This window comes from Perca flavescens, chromosome 1 (assembly GCF_004354835.1).
Source record: "Perca flavescens isolate YP-PL-M2 chromosome 1, PFLA_1.0, whole genome shotgun sequence".
Lineage (NCBI taxonomy): Eukaryota > Metazoa > Chordata > Actinopteri > Perciformes > Percidae > Perca > Perca flavescens.
Genome location: NC_041331.1, coordinates 40,953,922 through 40,969,463, shown reverse-complemented (window position 1 = coordinate 40,969,463; position 15,542 = coordinate 40,953,922). Strand labels below are relative to the sequence as shown.

Genomic DNA, 15,542 nt, shown 5'->3' with positions numbered 1-15,542 from the left:
CTATCTATCGATCGATCTGCGCTCAATTGCTCTTCCTTCATCCTTCAACTAACTTTAATCTCAATTGTGAGAACTGAATGTGAAGATATATAGAGAGTTGGATTTTCAATGAGGATCAAATTTTATTGGACTTCAGTTCCAAACGAATAAATTCAATTTCAAATTATACTATTCAGATTTTCAATGCAATGATTCAAATTCAGTTTTTCAATGCAATTATTCAAGTTTAGATTGTCCAACGGCCGATTATATTAGGTTGGTGTGTCAGAGCCTTTAGTCGATTAAGACCAAAACGAGACAAATTCACTAAGTAATTCACAGAAGATGTATAACATTGAGTCTTATAGTCTAATTTGAACAGATAAAGAAGTGGGTGCCGAGCATGCATGTCACTGAATCTAGAATTTAAATTGTGCTCACAAATCAGCCGGGTGTGTGTTACCTTGAAGTTCCAGCTGACAGTCTTCTCTTCTCCTCTCCAGCTCCTTCCTGTCATAGTTGAGCCTCCTCAGACACATCACTCCACACTGAAAACTGTTCCTATTGCACAGAAACAAACAGTTGTTAATTTGGATCCCCATCAGTTGTTACATTGATGTACATGTTTTCTTTCACATTAGTACTTTACATTAGTACTTCCCAATGTAACAGCATGGCCCCGCTTTAAGTTTAACAGTTTTGGTCAACAAATCGAGGTCTATATGGCACAAGGGAATGAGACAAACAAAGCTTTGGATACAAAGACAATACTTGTTATGTGGGATAAATGTAATGTTAATGTTGGTCTCTTCAGGGCATTCATTAAGAATAAAAAGATGAAATAACACTTGTGTTATCCTTTAGTTGTTGGGATTTACCTGTGGAAGCTATCCACCATTTTGAGCTGTCCCCTAAGGTCTTTCTTGGTGAGGTGGTCGAGCATGCGGGCGTCCACCAGGGACTCCATGAAGTAGGAGCGGTACTGCGGCAAACCCAGGCTGGGCAGCCACTCGTTACCAATCCACTCGTGGTTCATGTCTCCGTACGCCAATGTCTACGGTCAAAAAAGAGATGGCTTAACAAGGATTTGTGAGAGTGAGTTGAAAAGATGGAAAAGAGACTAATTTCTAATCCAGGATAGTATAGAACTATATATATATATATTTTTTTTTTTTTTTTTTTTTTTTTTACGTCTGTAATTTTTTTAAATACAAATTATACACCCATCTTATCTTCTTTACATTGGCTTCCCATCAAGTTCATTTGTTCAGACGTATAGAGCCTTGCATGGTCAGGCACCTGTGTGTGTCTCTGACCTCCTCCATCCACTACCAGTAGGTCACTTACTGGTCTTACTGGTGGTCTCTTGCGTTCGACTAAAAAACAAAAAGGTGGCTGTACGTTCTGTGGTTGCTTTAAGATTTATTGTTTCACGGTTTCTTTTTATCTTTTCTTTTAACAGTTTTACTCTTGTGAAGCACTTTGCGACTTTGTTCTGTAAAAAATGCTATATTAAATAAACTTATTATAATACATATGAATGATGTAAGGGTTCTTAAAGACCTTGACTGAAGGTACCTGAATCAGTCAGAACCACTAGATGGAACTACTGAGCTGCTTCAAAAAAAAAGAGTCAAGCAACATGGAGCAAAACCGTGCACCAAAATACATTTTATTGAAAAGAAAATCTGAATTATGATTTAAAAATAACAAATAGGTTGTGTTTTTTGAATTTTCAGCATCTCTGGAAGTTATTTTGTTTTTTAAAATACTTTAATTTAGTCTCTGGCCACCTTTGTAGTGGTAACAAGAGGATCTTCTGAGGGTAGAATCCAGTCCCCCATCTAAAGTGCACAGTATTGCCAGGGGTAGATAGGGCCAATTCTTGAAAATTTTGATTATTTTTTTTTTTGTACAATGAAGATTACTTTAGGCTGCTGAAAGGGATGGAAGTCCAAGGACAGGCCATAAGACAAGCCGCCAGGTCACTGTCAGAGGCTGCCAAGTGAAGCAGCAACTGCCTTTGGCTGAAAAGAAAGGACCCCAACTAGGGATGGATATCGAGACCCATCCCTAAGCCCAACTGGGCTGCAAATTGACCAACAAGAGGGGTAAAAGCGGAGGGTACCTATGTACGTACCTACGAAGTAGATTTAACGCAGAACCCTAAATCAAGCTTAAAAAAACACAAACAGTAGTATTCAGTGTGAATACAAGTTGAAATGGTTCTGCGGTGAACCACACTTAAGGGGCAAAACTTTAAAAAACATTTGTAATAGACCACTCCAAACATGCTTGCTGTAACTGCCCCCTCTGTGAAAAATGATCTGGAAATAAATACAGAGGAAAAACTGTGACCTCTCTTTTATGAGAACCAACGCTGACTAAAAGATGGTGTTAAGAATAGTAGAATTCAGAAGGTTTATAGGAGGAGTATAGGTGGGTTTTTGGGGAATGTGTGCAAACCTGGGCCCAGCTACCCTCGTCATCCTCCTGGTGTTAGCAGGGTTAGAGTGAGCATGGTGAGAAGAACAGAAAGGCGAGGGGTTAGTGAGGCAGCAGTGCTGGTTAGAGCAGCTTAATGTGGAAAATATAAGTCAAAGTGAAATAAGCCAGACAAATAAACGTTAAGACATCAAATAGGAAATAAAAAAAGGCAACAAAACTATAATAAATTGTAGGAGTGGGCGATATGGATAAACTCCTCAATTATGGATTATTACCATTATGTAATTTTCTTTTTGACGGGGTTCGAACCTTAGAATTTTTTCCCACCGAACCCTACGCTTGCATTACGCGCGCTACGCTGGTCGACGTAATGACGCCGCCATTGATTACGGGAAGGTGTTTACGTAGGTGGAGCGTTCAATGCAGTAGGCTGTGAGAAAGTGAAAATGGAACTGCTGAGTAGAAAAAGTGTTGTTTGGCAGTACTTTCAGTCAAAAGAAGGCCATTCAAGTCCAGCTACATGTTCAATCTATTCAATGCTGATTGGTCTGGTGGTGGCGAGGACCCTAAACTATACACAACATGGCCGCTGTTACAACATCTGATATGAAACATCCGAAAGAATACGAGTTGTGCATGAAGGAATCTCCAGACAGCAGCAGAAATGCAGCAACTTTAGGTACGGCAAAGGAAGGACAGTCACTGCTAAAAACCAGCTTTGCGTTGTTTACTTTACATTAATGGGTTTACTGTGTTAATGGACTGAGGATGGGAGTAGGATTCGGTTTCGGCAGAATCTTAACCAGTAGATTCGGTATTCGGCAGTGGATTCGGTGAATCCCTAATATACCTTCATATCGCCCAGCCCTAATAAATTACACTGGTCCAGAAAAGGCTATCGTAAGAAATAAACTGTTAAGGGAGACAGTTCATGCTTATTCTCGCTTGTTCTTCTGCCATTTTAGATACCTTGTTCTGGCTTAGGGGTGCACCAATCCGATATTAAAATCGGATTTCAGCCCCGATATTGACAAAATAGCTGTATCGGGGATTGGAAAAATTAGCAGATGCAAAGGCCGATCCAGTGTTTTTTGTTTTCATTGCATGCTAGAAGAGTTGAGTTAACCGTTAAGCAACATGGAGTGAGCCAAAGAGTCGGCTGTGTGGAGATATTTCATGCTTGCCACGCCAACTAGTTCGTCGGCTGTTTGCAATGTCTGCAAAGTAAATGTTTCGAGGGGTGGTGGTAGGCCTAGTACTGTGCAATACTAACAATTTAATCAAGCACATCCCAAAAAAAATTATTTGATTACTATTGTATGTTTGACCAATACACACAAAAAATCGATTTGATTTAAAAATCGAGTTGGTAGGTTTGCCTTTGCAATTTTGTTTATGTTGATGCACTTTAATTAAATACAATAAATATATATTTTTAAAATATATTTACAGTTTGCAATTATTTTGTTTTAAATGGAAGGGGGGAAAAAAATCGAATCAAAAATCGAGTTTTTTATTAAACAAAAAAATCACAGATTTTTTTAGGGAAACAAATCGCCCAGCTCTAGTATCGGGTATCGACAGATACATAAAGCCCTGGCATCGGTATCGGGACTGAAAAAGTCAGATCGGTGCATCCCTATTCTGGCTGGCTCAAGTATTATTTATTCATTACATAGAAACTGCAGTAAACTTAGCAGTAGGTGTCTTTCTAAGCAATTATACAGCAGTAATACACATACACTCCAAACACCAACTAATGTTAAAGCAGAGACACACATACAGTAGGTAAGGTCTAAATGAAGAGACAAGAAAACTACTACTACCAACACAGAGGAAAGAAAAATAAACCACAAAGAATAAGGCCTTGTTTCAAGTTGCCTAGTGAGACTGAATTAAGCCACATTAATAATGGACTGATCAACAAAACTGAAGTATCAAACATTAATATATGCAGTTTACAATAGTAAAGTCTGGTCTGTCCTGAAGGCAACTTGGAACGAGTCTCGACCGTCACCATCACAGAAGCAAGAAGCCACCAGTGCCCAGCCAATCAGGGTAGACTAACCGTGGGAGGTGTGGCTGCCAAACTTTCCATTTCTTCATGTGTGACCCAAACGTTTCCTGTGGTCTGATCATTCGCCACCCCCCAATTAAAAGTGAGAGAAGTTTGTAAAGAGAGAAGAGTGATGGAGGACAGAAAAAGAGAGCGGAATGGAGAGATCAAGAAAGCTTTGTTCATTTATTGTTATCAATGTTAGCAAAAATAATCAAGTTTGCATCATTAGTACATGATAAGAAAATAAGTAATTAAAATGTTATTGTAAAAAATAAGTGGCATGCTCATGAATATGTAGACAGAGAGCTTAAAGGCAACATCAAGACTTTGGATAGGCAAAGTGTCTGAATATTATTAGTATTAAGGTGGAAAACATGTGTGCGTTAACAACAGAACACACTGACCCAACCGAATCGAACTAACAAAGAAAGCAAAAAGTACCGTTCTTGATGTTGGCGGGGCAGAAGGGCTGGTGAGAGACATGATTTCCTGGATGGCCAGACGAAGTTTCAAACGATGTAACGGGTTGCTGATACCAATCTCCCTTTGGATCTCTGTGTCCGATAGCGCCGACATAATGGCTCCGCTCTTCACGTTGGCACGGCATGCAGCCACGTACCAGGCTGGCATACCCACCCACAGCTGAAGAAGAAGAAGGGGGCAAACGCGAAACAATACCATCGGTTAACATGCTAATGGTCGTGTTACTGGTTTGAATGGGTTTCAGATCAATTGTGTCCGTGTCGTACCTCCAGCCAAACCACAACAGTTGGTCCGTCCCACTGGGCGAATGGCAGGCCCTGCATGCGAGCCTCCTCCAGTAATTCATGCCTGAGACACAAAATGTGTATTTAAGCCAACATCCAAAAGTGTTCACTTGCCCACAAACCCACAAACATTGCCATACACCCAAATCCATCATAAACTCCCAGTATGCACCCTATCAAAGTCCCCTTTAGAAACAGATATGCACACAAACCCAAAGACATGCATACTCAAAACAGAGAGCAGGAGTTTGAGAGAAAACAAAGAAGTTGAAACCCAGGAAGACTCAAACAGAGACATACTCATCTGGAAAACCTTTGACAGAATGGCATTATATGAAAGTATTAACAAAACACTGTTTGTCAAAGCCTCCCCAGTCCTTTTCAAGCTTTGACTATTCAGGTTTAACCAGATGGGTCTTTTGTTAAGCCTCTGCAAGATGACTGGATTCAGGATTGAGGAACTTCATTAGTCAGAAGTCAAAACAGTTTTCTCCCAGAACCAGTGCTTTGAGAGTCCACTAAGAAAATGACTTTAGTATGGATGCATTCCTCTACAACTGTAGGGGACTTAACATGCATAAAGGGAAGTATTTAGGGCAGGACAACTCTCTCTATTCTGTACATCTGTTTCATGCACATTCTCAGTTTGTAATGACGGAACAATGCCATTTAGCAGAGAATCCCCGAAAGGGTTTTAGAGATGTTGAAAGGCAGCTTCTAATTTAGGTTTTCTAAAAGTAAGTAAGTAAAAACAAGTCTTAACTGATGCTATAAAATAGAGAAAGTGGTTGTACTTGGCCACTAGATGGGGCTGTGTGCCCCATATCACTGATAAGGACAAGCTCATCCTCTGTTGGGCAGATCTGACATTATAAAAAAGATTGTATATGTCCAAAAGCATGTTAACCAACAACTTAGCTTCAAATAAATTCGGAAGACATTCACAGCAACACAGCGATTGTCCTAAAGTGTATCATATGAGTATTTTCTTATGTACAACTAAACTCACAAAAAGGCAACTATTTGGTTCAATTATTTCCATGATCTTTCCTTTACTTGTAGTGCATAACTTCATGCTCCAACAGGAAAACTGCAAGAGGAAACTGTGTCACTCACTAAAAATCAGCACACACACATTCCTGTTAGTTAAGCTCCTCTGTGGAAAGCAGGGTAAAGAGCAGCATGGAAAAGCCATCAGACATTCGAGGGGACAGTTGTTTGGGGTCCTCAGAGTTATTGGTGAGGTCAACTTGAAGCCAAGAGTGGAAAGAAGATAAGGCAAAGCAAAAGCAATATGAACCAACTTACCCTGTCATTGGACTACACATGGAATGAGAAGGGGATGATAAAAAAAAAGAACAGGGAGGTTGACAAAACGATAAATAGAAAGAATGAACTGATACTGCAGGCAAAACAGCATGTATGGTGTTTGCAATATGTGTGCACAAAACTAAGAATGAAGGGTGGGAAAAAACAAACATAAAATAGTTATGGGAGATAACTGCGATGGAAATGACTGGGTGTGGAATGGAAAGAAGATGAGCTGATAGGAGTAAGCGTGAGCCAGGTGGCGGGGAGTGATGAGCATGTGAGCCCGACCTGGACTGCAGCAGGAGCACAAGGCGGACAACATAACACTCATGGATGTTATTAACCATTTAACCACCAATATTGGCATCCCAGTATTTCCCCTATACTGTAATTTGTTTTAATGCCAAAAATAACGCCAAATAAACATGTGTTCCCTCCCTCCATATTCATTCTGCAGCGCACACCACCATGAGTCACTGAATGAGGCAACTGTCTGTGGTTAGTTCACATCTGTAACAGCAGGACAGTCAAGTGGGTTATCTAAACAGCTAGAGTTTTTTATTTTTTTTATTTAACCTTTATTCATCCAGGTAAGTCGATTGAGAAATTGTCATTTGAACAGGTGAAGAGAAGATAACGTTGTTGGTAACGTTAGCCTACCGGAAGTCTCGCCTTGCCAGATTTATCTCCACAGCTCTGACGGATTCTGTGTTTTGTAGCTGAGCTAGATCAGAGACTATTTGGTTTAAACTGATTGGTGACAACACTTTGCCCTCGTTGTTCTTCGTGAAATTTGCTGAAAGTGATGTAATGTTGCGTTTTATGTAAAGGGAGCACTGCGTGGGACTCTGTTTTAAAAAGCAGGCTTTTAAATGCTCCATTGCTTGTAAGAGAGCAACTGGAGTAACAGCTGAACGATCTTTAAAAGTGACATTTATGTCATTGTTAAGTGTGGTTTATGTGGATTTCAAAAAGTAACATACATATTTGTAAGTGTTAAGTTCAGAATGGAATTTAGTGTGGTGGTATGAGCACTACCCATCCGCCAGGCTGAAGCAATCAACCTAGGGGAAACACTACATCCTGTATAGTAGGGTGGTAATCATCTTAAAACATTTTCATTCTCAGTTGACATAAATTGTGGAGACAGCAGAGGGTGTCGGGGGACGGTTAAGAAGACACTTACTTTTTCTGCAGCTTCCTGTTCTTCTCTGCAGGGCCTCCCAGGGTGCCCATTCCTAAGCCATCCTTAGGAGAGCTCTCGGCCTCAGGAGTGCCAGCTAGGAACATAAACACACATCTTGTTCAGAGATCTGACAGGAACAGTAACACGGCAATAATGGTAGTGTGGAATTGCATTACATTAACATAAACATGCGCTGTGCTGGAATAACAACCCTGTTCCTAGTGCCTGACCTTGGCTGGGGGAGTCCTTGCCGGGAATGCTGGGTCGGCCCTTCTCCTTCTTCCCAAAGAGGCGTCCAATTGAAGACTTGATGCTCTTCTTCTTTGCTGCTTTGTTGAGGGAGTCCTGGCTGCTGTTACTACTGCTAGGGTTACTACCCTGGCCGTCCTGCAGGCCAGCCAGACTATGAGAGCAAAGGTTAAGTGATTAGTAGGGCTGGGTATCGTCCAAAAATGGCCGATACCGGTACAGATACCAATACTGCGACTTCGATACCGGTTTCGAACGATACTTTTTTCAATACCAATTTTATAAAATCCATTTTAACAAAAAGCAATTACAACATTACGGCACAAATCTTTGAGCCCGTGAGCCCAGTCTCTGTGCGTAACGTAGAGTTTTTCCTGCACACCGCTGAGACGTGTAACGTTAGACAGCCAATCCCACGCATTATTAGATCTTGGTAGAAGCATGCGGCATGCTTACTGGCTCACTGTCGCTGATGAGATTTGCTCCTTAGGTATTGAAATTTGGTATTGAATAACAACAATACTCAATACTAAGGAGGCATTTAGGTCGGTTGTTCAAAGGTATTGAATTCCGTGATAAGATAGAGAGAATCAATAGACCAATCATGAACAGGGAGACAGTTCCTTCAGGCGACAGGCACAGGACTTACCCTCGAATGTCTCTAATGTCCTCATGGCTGGCAGCGTGCCCTGCCTCCCTGTTCCGGCGCATGGAGCGCGGAGTGGTGGGCGGTGACGTCTCACATCTGATAGTGGCCTTGTCATCCTGAGCAGACTGCACAACAGTGAGAGAGGCGCGTGTTAAAGAGTGAGATCTTTCCAATTTCACTCCGTACAGAAGTGAGGCAAAGACATGATGACAACATCCTTTATTTAACACATACAGCTGAGTGGAAAGCTGCTTTATTAAAGTTACACTATACATTTTTTATGCGCCAAGGAACTACAATCCCAGTGGTCTGTGACCAGTCCATACATGCTATGTATCAATACGAAATAGCTCACTGTAAATAATACACTTTAGCAGGAATATATTTAGGACTGCAACTAACAGTTATTTTCATTATTGATTAATCTGTCGGTTAACCGATTAGATGTTCGGCCTATAAAATGTCAGAAAACGGTGAAAAGGGTCACCACAAAAGGTGATCATAACAGGAGTCCCTAATGATTTGATTGTAACATCTTTATATGTTCAGGAATGGGATTTTGAACATTGTTGATTACACTTGGGGGCTTTGGTTGGCAGAGGAGGGGGGGTGAGGATAATAGACAGGTAGCCGACAGAGCCCAGTAAAGCAGGTCTCTAGTTTACCTTCCTGCGGTGCTTGCGCAGGTCACTAGGCTGAAGCATGGCAAAAAAAGGAGAGAGGAGAAAAGCAGTTAGTGAGACGCATAACAGACCGGCGGCGGAAAACAAGCCATGCACAAACACACAAGAGCAGGAAATCAGAATAAGATTTAACAACACCCATGTACACACACACACATACACACACACGTACACACACACGTACACACACACAATCAATGGTCAGTTTAGTTGTGCAGTGAATACGTGCAGTTTTTTGGAAAACAAAGTCTGCAGGAGCATCACCGCACCCGAGCAGGAGACACTGCAAAACAACCACGCTAAAGGTTGGGTGGAAGGGTGGGAGGATGGGTGCAGACTAGCTCGAGGAAATCCGAGGGAGGAGAGGAATCAAAGCCTTGATGAAATTATTTGAATAATTGACCAAGTAGGTAGCCAAGCAGCACTTCTGCAAGTGCATCTGATTAACACCAGAGTGCTGAAATCCCTCTCTCAGCTCTAAACCAGTTGGCTTTAACGTTATCTGACTGGTTTTGCTTTATGTTCTATAACATACCTGAATTTATAAACCAGAGCTGTTCTAGTCATATTTTCCACTGTGCACGTAAAAGGGGGAGGCTTTCTTTCCCCGCTGCATTCCTCACAGGCCTGGCATTAGCAGAGCAAATAAACCATCAGCCTGCCACATTTCTATGGGTGTTTCTGGTGCCCCCCAGGAGGAAAATACCTAATCACTCATTTCCTTTTCTCAACTGTCACACTGAGGCCAGGGCAAGGAAAAGATCAGTGAGCTATAAAAGGAAAACAGGAAGAGGAAATTGAGGGGGTGAGGAGAGTTTATTTAATCACCCCAAATGTTCCTTTTCTTCTAGTGTTTTCTTATTTAGGAATTAGGACTTTGTGACTAGTTTCACTCATGCTTTAACGACAAAGGTGATAATTTACCAAGATTAAAAACAGAACCGTGTTAAGACTGACATGGCTAACAGTCATTTCTTAGGCATTATCTGCCAAAGATAAAGCAGCACTCCTTTCATGTCTGTAATGCTTTACAGCCCTCATTCGATAAACTTCTTGAACTATTGAAATTCCTTAAATTCCTCACTCAGCAGAACAGTGTGCCAGCTCTTCACTACAACAGTTGAATTAGATGACTTAGATTTTGTATCCATAACTTCAACAAATATGACACATTGCAAACATAAAAGGAGCTTCCAAAACTTTAGTTAACTCTTGCAATCGCAAGATAAGAAATTCCTGAAAGGACTGACGGATGAGTAACACAAGCTCCAGTGTTAACAGGGAAACCAATAGCATTATACTGTAGATGTTATCTATGTTCCTAATGTGACATGGTAGGGCTGCGCAATTAAATACATTTTAATCGCAATTTCGGCTCCTGGCAATCACAAAAACAATATAATCGAGAAATACAATTATTTTGCACATAGTTTTGTAATTAAAATTAAATTAATTTGAAAAAGTTCAAACGGGGAAAGGAATAACGGGATATTTCACAGTTCAAGGTGTTTTCACTGTTCAACTTTTCTTTTGTTTTTAAGTTCAATTAGTAATGCAAAATCTTCCAAAAAATGAATGAGTAATCGTGTTAAAGAATCATTAATTAATCATTAAACAAAATAATCAAAAATAGGAAATCTTTCCATAATTGAACAGCCCTATGACACGGCTCTACAAGTTGGAACAAATGTTAACTTGTTTTTCTTAATTGTTAATGTTCCCCATCTAAACTTTCCATGGAAAGCAATATTAAAAATATCCAGTTTATTGCCATTAATTCTCATTAATTCCCATTAATTCCCGTGAAAGTTTCCAAATTGGAATGTTTCCAAAATTCCCCAGCCAAACTTTCCATGGAAAGTTTCTGGAAATTTACTGGAAAATTTCCACCCCTTTGCAACCCTAGATGTAACACAGGTGACCAGGAAGAGCTCACAGGTTAAGAAGAGGTGTGTGCTCTCCAGTTTCTAAACCTAAACAACGTTTTTGTTCTGCTGGTTTTCACCATAAAAAGGGAATTCTAGTGACTGGTGAAATGGGTGTCCCTTTAAACACATAGTTCAAATATTCACTAGAATATTCATACAAGACCAAGATTGGTCTGAGCATCCACTCTTTGGGTATTACTCTACTTCCACAGAGCTTAAATTAATGAAATTATGTATATTGTCTACCTGCTAAATAACCTGTGGAGCACTTAACTATTTCCACTATGTAGACTATCACAGATGAACCTACAGCTCTTTTAAAACACTCACTAGCTAGGCGTATGAGTGAAAAATATGCCAGTATGTAACTGGAAAACTTGTCATCTGTAGCCATTGAAAGACCCCCTACAGACCACAAACAATCTAATTCTTCTCATTCATAACATCATATAACTTGATTTAGTAAAATGTAACTAAATCAGGTTATATTATGTTATGAATAAGAATAATTAGTTTGTTTCACAAACAAGGTCCTTCTGCACGACAAATGCGTAACCGCAATTATTCTCGGAGCAAAGTGATGACACAGTGGGGGGGGAAAGTATCTATTATTAGTATTTGGAGATATCAAAAGGAAGAGGCAGACTGCACCCACCCGGGGAGGGAAGGAAGAGAGCTGTGGAAAGATCTGCAAGTACCTGAAAGTATGGGGCACAGTTATAGGCTTGAGGGGGGGGAACTGAAGCCAGTTGCACCATAGGGCAGGTAAGTTACTGTCTGCTGGGAGAGGGAGCTATGGATGATGTGGGGGTCATAGCAATATTGCTACGAGCAAGGGGCAGTTACATATGCACATGGTTACATACTCCTATACATACACACAAAATATTAGTACACTAACCACACTGATGAGAGGAGACAGCATAAATACACAAAATCAACGTGGGAAGGCAGTTTCAAAGCTTAAATTGAAGAACATGCTCTGGTGATTCGGTCTATACTAGTGTTAACTGAATGAGGCATTTCAGAATGGAAGTTAAATGTGGTATTTGGTGCAGTTGTATGATCCCGGTTTGGGACCATTGGAAAGTAAAGAAAGTTTTACCAAGGTCATGACACCCATGCGGTCCATTTCTCGGTTGGGGCTGCGGGGAATGCGTCTGGGGGTGGAGTGGCCAGAGCCTGGGGGAGAGTCGCCCAACGAGGAGCCCGCACAAAGTGACGGGGGGATGGAGCTCATGGAGCGGAAACGTCCTCCCAGGCTGTCGCCGCTGCCCACCCTGCACTCAATCTCCTCGGCCCGGATGGCTGTGCTCTCCTTCTCCTCCTGGATCATTCTGCAACGATAAAGGAAGGAGTAGGCGAAGCTAAATAACACACTAGACATTTTGATGGAAAAAGATAAGGTTACATTAGTCTCGCGTTGCCAGACCTATCTCCACAGCGCTGTGGAGTAAGGTCTGGCTACACCACAGATGCATTCTGGGATAGGACAAAAAAACTCTAGGTTGTTTGCATTTCTTTAAACCAATCACAATTGTCTTGGGCGGCACCAAGCTCCCGACGCAGCGACGATGGCTCTGCTAAATAGTCTCGGGAAGGAACTTGTTTTGGTGGAACATTTGCACCCCGCAAAAGAAAACGCCACATACAATATTACAAGTGAACTGTTCAAACAATACAGTAACCTGAACTTTTTTAAATTAGCTGGATACATCACATCATTCGCTCTTACCAGTGTATCACCGTGTGTACCTCATCCACAGCAATCCCACTCCATCTGTCCCAAAACATCCCACTTGGATAATAAATGCCGTCAACATATTTTTTATATATCTTTACAATCATTCTCCGAATTTTTTTTTTACATTTTCAGCGTGTAGCTTGTTAGCTCGAACATTGTTGTTGTTTCCCTAAGCAAACAGAGTCTGAGAATGGCAACACACAGAGAACAGAAGGGGAGAGACATTCAGGCACTGTTAGAAAAGTGATGCTTGCTATAGTCTTTGCTTCATTTTAGTGTTAAACTATTTACATAAGAAACTGTGCATTCATTTCTGTTTCTCATGTAATAATCATGACTATCACTGACCTGGTGGAATGTACAGAAAACCCCTGAGGGCAGGGCATGCGGAAGAGACATCAAGACTGACAAGGGATAAGAAAGTTTCTCTTTGTGTGATATTATACCCTTTTCCCTATAAAAAGCTACGGTTAAAGACTATCGACAGTCATTTTTCTGTACTTGTGCTGAAGAGCTGTAAAACTGACTCTACTTGTAAGTAAAAACGAACTTTGAGAGAACTCCAGTGATTTTGTCCATAAATAATTATCCTAACAGGCACTTATCCTGGAAATGTGCTTCTGTTGATCCAGACTAAGGTTACATGAAACAAGCGTTTCTCAATCTGTGTTCTTCTGTTGACTTGTGGTCCCTGTGAAACGTCATCTCGTGTTGCCAAAGTACTGTCCCAATACAGAAGTTCGCATTTCACCAAGAACAGTTAAGATTCCCAGAAATGTTCTTGACACGCCCATTTTACCGAGGATGCATTGGTTGGTAACTTGTATGAACTTGGCAGCACCCGTATTACAACATTCATTTCAGCATTCAACGAGGGTTGGGTTTCCGGTACAGACGGAACAACAACGGGAAAAATTTTAACAATTTTCGTCATCTTATTCATCACTAAATTCACTTCTGAGAACGTTTTAGGCGAGAAATGAACTGTTTAGATTTCTAATATAAGCAGTCTTGCGAAAATCGTTGCCGAATTGACAATTTGCTTAAATGTTTTCAGAGTTGAGAAGCTCCATGAAGTGAGGCGACAGCCAGCTAGCGCCTGCCGGGGCTGGAGGTCTCTCAGACCGGTCTCGTAAATAAGAGGCTTTTATTTCGCTGTTGACAGATTGTTTGTTTAAATATCACAACACATGTCCATCATAAGATTAACGGGAACCTGTGGTTAACTGCCTTTTCAGAGTTAAACTCCACAAGCGCCTGCAGGCTTGACAACCTCGCTGTTATTTCTAGCTGTTATTTTGGAGCCCTGCAGGTAGCCTCTGTGCTGGGGGTGTTGCGCAAAACCAGCAAGAACGCATCGTCTCAAACAGTTAACAGCGTTTTCTGTGCTTGAGAACTTGCAAGTTCATTCTTCCGAGAACAACCAGCAAGAACGTTCTCCCCAAGAACACAAGTTTGTTCCTTGCATTCTTGAGATTGAGAAACCGCAAAGGTTTGGCGTTCTTGTTCTGGTAGCTGTGTGGCTGCTGGTACCTAATTTCATTGTTGATAGCGTCCAGCTGCTCCTGCAGCATTAAGGCGAGGGTCTGTGCATCAGCCTGGCCCCCAGGCGACAGCAGGTCCACCGAGCTGAATATCGTCTCTCTATCCTCCTCCAGGTCCGAGGCGTCCATGTCACTCTCAAAGGCCTGGGCCACATTCGCCAGCACGTTGGCCTGCTGCATGCGCTCCCACTCCTGCTCGTTCAAAGTCTGCACCTGGATTCAGTCATACAGGTGTAAAAGAGGAGAGAGAAAAATGGAGGGAGAGATAAAGATACCAAGAGTAAATCAGATATTGAAAGCAGGAAAAGGATATTGTTGGGAAAACAGGAGAAAAATACAGGGGAAAAAAAGGAGGTTAGCTGGATACTTGAATATTTGTCATTAATGCACCACAGACACAAGTAACTGTCACAGTAATCTCCACCACACTGACTTACATGTCGCTGATGTCCAGAGTGGATGCAAACAGAAAGAAATTGAGAAGAATAAAGTCATCAAAAAGAACTGAAACAGGTAGAAGAAAGTAGGAAAAAGGCACATGATACAAATAACACGTGTCACAAGGAACACAACACAAAAATAAAAGAAAAGCTTCCAGTAAATTTAATTATTTCAAAAAGAAGAAAAGATCACAAGAAAACCTTCATTGTTTAATTTGCAAGTTGTTAAATAACTTATAACTATATATACTCAAATGTTCTAAACCTAGACACACACCAAGTTCTCACTTTGTCATTTGATTAGATGCTCATTGTTTATGCTAAAGTCTAAATCACGTGGACACAGAGATGTTCTCTAATGTTGAGAAGTAAGTTAATAAAATGGCCAATCTGCCAACAGCCTGATGCATTCCTTTAATATCCAGAGAGGAAATATAAAGCTTAGTATTCACCTCAAATTCAATATGAATATTGTACGCAAACAATTAATAAACAAGCCATCATCAGATGGGCTGGGAGCTCACCTTGGACGGCTCGTCCCGGAGCGCTGCAATC

At 41.1% G+C, this 15,542-nt stretch overlaps 1 protein-coding gene across 18 annotated transcripts in view; it reads right to left on the bottom strand.

Moving 5' to 3' along the window:
- Nucleotides 1-15,542, bottom strand: part of ppfia1 (PTPRF interacting protein alpha 1) — a 52,062-nt gene that overhangs the window by 5,918 nt on the left and 30,602 nt on the right. For 4 of the 18 annotated variants that reach the window (XM_028582957.1, XM_028582782.1, XM_028583039.1 and 1 more), the window contains exons 14-28: nt 15,512-15,542; nt 14,985-14,990; nt 14,537-14,760; nt 12,365-12,596; nt 9,314-9,343; nt 8,649-8,773; nt 7,981-8,153; nt 7,751-7,844; nt 6,562-6,573; nt 5,236-5,317; nt 4,928-5,128; nt 4,496-4,558; nt 2,446-2,472; nt 858-1,033; nt 443-540 (exon numbers count right to left, since the gene is read on the bottom strand). The exon at nt 15,512-15,542 is cut by the window's right edge and continues 120 nt beyond it. In XM_028582957.1, coding sequence (XP_028438758.1) covers nt 443-540; nt 858-1,033; nt 2,446-2,472; nt 4,496-4,558; nt 4,928-5,128; nt 5,236-5,317; nt 6,562-6,573; nt 7,751-7,844; nt 7,981-8,153; nt 8,649-8,773; nt 9,314-9,343; nt 12,365-12,596; nt 14,537-14,760; nt 14,985-14,990; nt 15,512-15,542 — 1,574 coding nt within the window. The remainder of the gene's footprint in view (nt 1-442; nt 541-857; nt 1,034-2,445; nt 2,473-4,495; nt 4,559-4,927; nt 5,129-5,235; nt 5,318-6,561; nt 6,574-7,750; nt 7,845-7,980; nt 8,154-8,648; nt 8,774-9,313; nt 9,344-12,364; nt 12,597-14,536; nt 14,761-14,984; nt 14,991-15,511) is intronic. The other 14 variants (XM_028583279.1, XM_028583198.1, XM_028583909.1 and 11 more) reach the window with 12 other exon arrangements.